The sequence below is a fragment of the Berghia stephanieae genome, chromosome 13 (assembly GCF_034508935.2).
Source record: "Berghia stephanieae isolate SIO BIC M18660-M18661 chromosome 13, UCSD_Bste_1.3, whole genome shotgun sequence".
Lineage (NCBI taxonomy): Eukaryota > Metazoa > Mollusca > Gastropoda > Nudibranchia > Aeolidiidae > Berghia > Berghia stephanieae.
Genome location: NC_088372.1, coordinates 9,886,740 through 9,895,173, shown reverse-complemented (window position 1 = coordinate 9,895,173; position 8,434 = coordinate 9,886,740). Strand labels below are relative to the sequence as shown.

The window sequence follows — 8,434 nt, the reverse complement described above, 5'->3', positions numbered from 1 at the left end:
CACATGTTACCTCTCACGTTTTATAGATAGAACGAAGATGACGTCACTCAGGTCTTTGTTATTCTTTTTTTTTTTTTGCCATCCGCGTTTATGAGTAATGCTCACTTAACTGTATTAACCAGACTATAAACGTACATGGATACACACAGTTTTGTGTGTTGGTCCGTTATACCTCCGGTTGGCAATGTTATGAGCTTCTTCACCAAGCGCATGCTATCTATAGACGTCAAAGCAAATACCGCCTTACACCTGAGATCCACTTCTTCTGCCAAACAACTTATTGATGTTATGCGTTTAGATAAAATACTCATAACATCCGCCAGGTACCAACACACAAAACTGTGTGAACCATGAACGTGTATAGTCTGATTGATAGAATTCAGTGTGAACTACTCATTAAAATGACTTTCTAACAACAATAACAAAGAGCTGAGTGACGTCATCCACCACCTTCCTTTTATACATTCACAAAGGCGACGCATCAACTCAGATCCAGTGTTAATGAAGGGAGATAATGCTTTAAATAAAAATGACTCGTAAATTTTGTCACGATTATTTCCCTTGGTACGAAAATGATTAAGATCACGTCTCAATGGCGTTTGTTCCTTGATGATAAAACAGCAAGTATAGAATGAATGAAACTGGTGTCACTTGAGTCATTGGTTGGTTGGTTATCTGACCACTTTTAATTTTTTTAACGTTACCCCTTTTCCCAACGCTACCATTAATATTTTATTGTTATTAATATTAATTGTTTTTATTTTGTGATTTAAAAAAAGATAAATTTTTTTAAAATTAAAAAATTACAGTAATAATAATAATAATAATAATAATAATAATAATAATAATAATAATAATAATAATAATAATAATAATAATAATAATAATAATAATAATAATAATAATAATAACAATAATAATTTTGTTTGTTTTCGTTTTTGTTTCTTTTGTTCTTTTTCCCGTTTTAAGGGTATTAAGGCTCCTTACAACACATTTAGGTCCTACCAGTGCCAGTAAAGAGGAAGAAAATGTGATGGTAAAAAAAAGATTCTAGAATTACCCCGAGAAAAAGCAAGACAAAGGGGAATTGGTTCAAAAAGAAAACAGGTGTATGCATATTCCAAGAGCACACTATCAGTGTACTTAGTTTGAGATCACCTTAAAGTCTCATCCAGACACAAACACAAGATCCCACTAAGAGGAATTCACTCAGGTTTTGCAAGCCATGTTAAAACCAAAAATATAACTGTCAGTATAGAACACAGAGATAATTCACAAGGAAAAAAACGTTATCTCCCAAAAGTAGCAATGTACATTTGGCTGAATCCCTCCCAGCCAAGGACTCCGGAAAGGGCAAGGACAAAACCAAACAATCCCATTCCTAGACAAAGACAGAATAAAGCAACTTTAAAATAGATATTGGGGGTCAGAAGACACAGCAAGTGACCTCCTGCCCACCACAGGAGGTCAAAGACCCCAGCCAGCGAGTGGTACACACGTGTTATTGTAAGGTGTTACCGTGTCATAACATTGTGAATAAAAAAAATTGAACTTTTATAAAGTGCAATATCCACTAAACGTACTCAAAGCGCTGTACGAGGGTCCCTGACCAACAACAACATGTAACATGTAGAACGAGACATACCGCCAGTTAGGCGATATTACAATGGGTTTTTCGATATTGACAATGCTGTTAACGGTCATGTACTCATTTTAGACCTGAGTAAGGTGAGAGAATGTGAGTAAAGAGCCTTTTCCACGACTCGAACCCAGGACCTTCCGTTCTGAAAGCAAGTGTCATACCACAAGACCCCATAGCCGCACAACTCGTGATCAGGCAAAAAGAACAAGGCAAATGGGCTTTCTTGGCCATGTGTGGCGACGAGGGCACATTAAAAGCCTAACACATACCTGCCAATCCCTCCACTTTTGGCGGAATCATTCCTATTTTCACTCTTTCCTTTTTGTACTATTCCGTCATTGTCTCTAAAATTCCCATTTACAAAAATGATGATAATGGTAAGAGTAAAAAAGAGCAAAGATGGGGTGGGGGGGGGGGGGTGTGAAAGAGGTGAAATTCCTAAAAAAAATTGTCTCAAATTCCTATTTTCAGGTGTTCTTATTCCACTTATGGAATGTGAAGGGTTGGGGGGGGTCTTCTAACACTCAGTGGCTACACAGAGGGGAAAAGAGAGCTCTCTCTCTCTCTCTCTCTCTCTCTCTCTCTCTCTCTCTCTCTCTCTCTCTCTCTCTCTCTCTCTCTCTCTCCCCCTTTTTTTTCTTTTTCTTTTTTTTTTCCCGCCTTCCTTATCTCGCGCATCTTCTTGCATCCACACTAGACGCCCTTTCCTCACATTTACATTGTTTCCACATTTGACGAAATGTGATATTTTGTAAATTTACATATTTGTGTTTGTGTTTTTTGTGTCCTGACGAAGGCCAAAGGCCGAAACGTTGTTTGTTTTGTGTTGTTCCCTTATATATGAGTCACCTCTACTCACTTTATTTTTCTTTCCGTCAGAGGTTGATGTTCTCGACCAGTTTGAGGCTGTCAACAACCAACATCCCTACAACCTCCAAGTACATGAGGGAGGCAGAGGACATGAGGTTATGTGGTCTACTGGTATGACACTCGCTTTCAGATCGGAAGGTACTGGGTTCGAGCCTCGCTCGGTGCATAATTGAGTCCTTGAAAAGGGATCTTTATTCACAATCTCTCACAGTACTCAGGTGTAAAATGAGTTCATGGCAGTTAACAGCGTTGTCTCTGTCCAAAAAAAATGTAATATCGCCTAACAGGCCTCATGTCCCGTCCTAAATTAATGTTAAGTGTTGTTGTTGGCCAGGGACCTCTTGTAAAGCGCTTTGAGCTCGTTTAGTGGATATTGCGCTATATAAAAAAGCTCAGTAAAAAATATATATACAAAAGATCGTCGTCGAGGCAGGTGACAGACAACGTGCGTACAAACGCAGACCAAGGATAAGTAAGTAATCACAATATGTAAGGCTGTCAAGCCACGCTATCCTGCTTAGAACCTGCACTGAACGTGACCATGGTACAGTCCATAGCTACTATTGATGTATGCCGGCCAGAGGAAATTATGACTGTGTTCCGATCAGTCTCACAATTTTTTTATTTATTTATTATTTTTATTTTTTTGGTATTTTTGTGTGTGTGTGTGGGGGGGGGGGGGGGTTGGTTTGACCGTAGCCATCGTTAACATAGATAGAACGAAGATGACGTCACTCAAGCCTTTGTCATTGTATGTTGCCATCCGCGGTTGTGAGCGATTCTCACTAAACTGTATTAACCAGACTATAAACGTTTAAGATTACACATAGTTTTATGTGTTGGTTCATTATACTTCCGGATGGCAATGTTATGAGTTTCTTAGCCAAGCGCATACTATCTATAGCCTGACACTGACAAAAAAATGACGTCAGAATGCCAGTCTAGTCTTTGGCCACAAAAGAAAACAAATGGTGAGTTGTATTCAATAGTTCAACCAATCGGACCACTTGTTTCCATGAGCACTAATAACGACAACTCACTAGGCGGTGCAAAAACCAAAAAAATAAGTCAAAATGCCAGTCTTTTTGGGTTTCAGTGTCAGGCTTAACGATGGCTACGGTTTGACACAGATAATCTGAAAAAATAGAACTTCTTGCAATGTACAAGTGTAATTTTAACCATGACTGTGTTATGGCATGGTGACCAATGCTCAAAAAATTGGAGGGTATGCCTGTTGAATTGTGAAGGTGACGGCAGTACTGTGTCTTTAAGAGCGACAGTTATGTGATTAGCCCTCGCAAAAGTCCCTCGAATTCTAACAGACTATGGACGTTAAAGGTAACACATAGTTTTGTGTGTTGGTAGAGGATTGATCAGGCGAACAGAAGAGGTGAGTATCTTATCTTATTGAATACGTCAAAGAATCCAGAGGATTCTATTTTCTAAAAAATAAGAATACTCTAACATGGGAAAAGGACGGATAATGGAATACCAAAACATGGGAAAAGGACGGATAATGGAATACTAAAACATGGGAAAAGGACGGATAATGGAATACTAAAACATGCGGCTATGTGGTCTAGTGGTATGACACTCGCTTTCGGATCGGAAGGTCCTGGGTTCGAGCCTCGCTCGGCGCATAGTTGAGTCCTTGGAGAAGGCCCTTTACTCACATTCTCTCACCGTACAGGGTGGTATCTTAACAGTCCTCAGGCGTATATCTCGTTTACATGTATGTATGGCGTTGACAGGACGCCTGTAAGCGTCATATCTCGTCTAATGTGATTGTTGCTGTTTGAAAACTCAGTTTTTTGTTTGTTTTTTTTTAAACATGAGAACTTGTACGGATAATGGCTATATAAAAGCAAATTGATGTTTGTTTTGATATAAACATGGAAAAATTGGGATAATTTATTTACTAACAAAACAGGATAATGTTGGATATGGATTACAAAAAAAATAAAATATGGATAATCTTTTTCTTACTCTCTAACTGTTGTTCTCAATAACTACTATCACAATGTACATCTCTCTCTCTCTCCTCTCTCTCTCTCTCTCTTCTCCTCTTCTCTCATCTCTTCCTCTTTCTCTCCTTCTCTCTCTCTCTCTCTCTCTCTCTCTCTCTCTCTTCTTTCTCTTTCTCTCCTCTCTTCTCTCTCTTCTTCTCTCTTCTCCTCTCCTCTCTCTCCTCTCTCTCTTCTACTCTCTCTCTCTCCTTCTTCTTTTGTTTATTTATGTATGTTTGTATGTATGTATGTATGTATGTATGTATGTATGTATGTATGTATGTATGTATGTATGTATGTATGTATGTATGTATGTATGTATGTATGTATGTATGTATGTATGTATGTATGTATGTATGTATGTATGGATGTATGTGTGTGTGCTTGTGAGTTGTTGTTGTTGATGTGTAGCTTCTATGGTTGTTGTTATTGTTGTTGACATTTTAAAGAGTCGCACGATTTCATTTTGTTTTTTGTTTTGTTCGTCTTTTGTCTTCTGTTTGTTTTTCTTTTTGTTGGCTTTTTGAGTTTTGTATTGTTTTGTGAGGTTTTTTCTTTATATTTTGTTTCTTTTCTTTTCTTTTCTTACATTTTGTTTTCTTTGTTGGATTTGTGTGTGTGCGTGTGTGTGTGTGTGTGTGTGTGTGCGTGTATTTAATAACGTCCGAAAAATAATGTAGCATCGACTGCGGATCGAACCTAAGACCACTTGATCACCGGTCAGAGAAATGTTAGCACGTCTGACTGGTAATCGGGAGGCCTGGAGTTCGATCCCAAGTCATTTATGATTATTATATTTATCATAATAATTATTATTATAATTACTATTATTCTATAGATCCGGCCCTCTCCCTAAATAGTAACGCGTAATGATATCAAGTTTACAATAATAATTTGTGACGTCAGATTATCAAACGTTGAATTTCATGAAAATTAGATTTTGGAAAAAAAGGATCATTCAATATTTTTGAAAATGTCTTTTACTCAGAGATGACGAAATCGGAATGGATTGAGGGGTAGATCTAGAATAAATGATTTCTTACACTCTTGCGTTTTGGAATTCGAACTTTGTTCCCAATGCGCACTCGAAAGCTCGTGCAGTGGTTGGGAAAACGTCCGGAATTCCGAAAAGCAAGAGTATAAGAACTTTATATAATTATATTTGACTTGCTCTTTGTCTGCCAATGCTTCGTATACAAATTTTCATAGAGTTTTCTTACACCAGTGCCTGCTCCCACATGTGTGTCAATAAGTGTGAAAGGAGACCTGCCCACTTGAATATTAAAAATCCGTAAATTTTTGGAGATAAAAAATTGTAGTCGCGAGAGTTAACTTGTAAAAATCATCATTTTTCCCTCACAATGACAAAATCTCACTTTAAAATGCTTAAAATTATGTATTCTTGCATCAACTTTTATTTTCAAGAAGTGTTCGGTACGTTTTAATGACTTCTTATGAATATGAATCTTCCTTTGATGTCCAGCTTGACTCATGAAGATTTTGACATGAACAATAACATTCTAGACTGAGAGATGATCATGACTGTCTGAAATTGGAACTGAAATGTCGTAAATTTTACGATTTATTTTTTTTTTTGTATTAGTGGGCAGGCCTGTGCGAGTCAACTTTACATTGGTTAACATATGTAACACGTCTACACCAAACAGTACTCGTTAGAATGTAGAGGAAATACAATTGTGGATGAAACAGAGCACAGCGATGAGACAAAGCAAGAGGAAACATGGCGGTCTCTGTTGACTTCCGGTATTCCCTCCAGGAGAAGGGTGGGGTTTGGGGTGGGGCTTCATCTGTTGCCATAGGTCACCGTTTCCGTCATTGCATTGATCATCATTACAAGACAGTTCACAGGACGGGACGAGACTTCTGGGACTGTCACAGAACCGTTTCCGTTGGTAACCACATCCCCTGTACAAGGAATTCAGCCGACTGTAGCCTGGGATGTCAAAACCGTTCAATGAATAGAAAGATAAATATAAAGACAAACATAAGAAAATGAAAAAATAAATGAATAGGTAGTTACTTGATTAAATGAATGAATAGGTAGTTACTTGATTAAATGAATGAATAGGTAGTTACTTGATTAAATAAATGAATAGGTAGTTACTTGATTAAATAAATGAATTTATCAACACTCGTCCCCCATCCAATCTAATCACTTCAATGAGTAATCCTCACCGTTCCTTGTCAAATGTCAACACTGTCCGTGACAGTCAGTATGAAATTAACGACCACCATGACAACAACTCGCAGCAACAGCACCGTCTTGAGCAACAACAACAACAACAACAACAACAACAACAACAACAACCTGCACGTAGTGATCATACCAGTTTAAAATTGGATTACTAAATGTTAGATCGTGTCGTAATAAAACTCAAGACATAATCGACATTATTGAAGATCATAAAATTAATATTTTTGTCATCTTGGAAACATGGCTTAATCATTCATATGATGATCCAATTATGAAAGCAATTACACCCGAAGGCTTTTGTATTAAATCATTTCCACGCATTGGGAGGAAAGGAGGTGGTATTGCAATTATTTACAACTTGTCACTCTTTGACAAGATATCATTTCACCATGATAATTTTAGAAGTTTTGAATACGCTGGATTTGCCATTCATGAAAATAATTTTAAAAAGTCGTTTCACTGTGTCTACCGCCCACCACCAAGCCAACAAAACAAAATATCAACAATTGATTTTTTATCTGAGTTCGGAGAATTTATGTCTATGCAATCCATTAACAAAAAGCATAATATTTTTATGGGTGATTTTAACATTGATTATTTCGGAAACAAAAATGAATCGAAAGTATTTCGGGAGATTATTGACACAAACAACTATATTCAACTTGTAAGCGGTCCTACAAACAACCATGGCCACACAATAGATCATGTCATTACAGACATTGAACATTCTCTCTCTTCACCTGTCTCAAATATTGATAAATTAATCTCTGACCATCATTTAATTGTGTTTTTCGTTTTATTTCCAATGAAGCACGAAGTAAAAAGATGATAACATCTCGTAATTTGAAGAATATAAACATGAACATTTTTAAACAAGACCTTGACCATAACGTTAAAAATAAACATGATGCGAATGGTCTCCACGAGTCAATTGTTGGTACGGTGGACAAGCATGCTCCCTTAACAACTAGAGCAGTAAAAGTGAGACGTCAAGCACCCTGGTATAATACCGAAATAAAATTGAATGGATTAGCCAGGAGGCGGGCAGAAAGAAAATGGCTCAAGTCCAGAGATGCTGTCGATAAGAAGCGATACATCGCGGCTAGAAATGATGCAAAAGCCGTCAATTTCAGGGCCAAAAAGAAATTCTATGAAGAAAGCCTCAAAAACGTGGGACGTTCGAGACAATTCTTTGCCTTGACCAAGGAACTGCTGGGACAACAGACGCAACCAGCTCTCCATCTTTAATCGATCGTGCAGATCTACCAACTCGCTTTGGTCAATATTTTAAAGAAAAAACGGATACCATCAGGAAGGAACTCTCGTCTGAATCGATCCCTACAACATTTGACAAGTTTCATGGTGATTCGTTAACACATTTTTCAAAGATTACTGAAGCTGACTTACGTGATTGCATTATGTCGTCTCCAACTAAAAGTTGTGATTTAGACCCCTTAAATACTGCCATTTTAAAAAAATGCATTGATGTAATTTTAACACCATTTACATGTATTGTTAATAATTCGTTGCAGTCAGGTGCTGTACCAGACATTTACAAAGTTGCTCATGTCAAACCCCTTTTGAAAAAACCTGATCTCGATAAAGAGAACTTAAAAAACTATCGCCCTGTCTCTAATCTTCCTTTTCTCTCTAAGATCTTAGAAAAGCTTGTTTTGAAACAATTACTGTCTCATCTTAAAA

General features: G+C 37.3%; 1 protein-coding gene across 1 annotated transcript in view; it reads right to left on the bottom strand.

Annotated features, from left to right (window-relative positions):
- Window positions 1-4,982: 4,982 nt before the first annotated feature.
- LOC144958760 (uncharacterized) overlaps window positions 4,983-8,434 on the bottom strand; it is a 19,731-nt gene continuing 16,279 nt past the window's right edge. Inside the window, exon 4 of the mRNA XM_078890942.1 lies at window positions 4,983-6,472. Within this exon, the coding sequence (XP_078747068.1) occupies window positions 6,192-6,472 (281 nt within the window). The 3' untranslated portion in view covers window positions 4,983-6,191. The remainder of the gene's footprint in view (window positions 6,473-8,434) is intronic.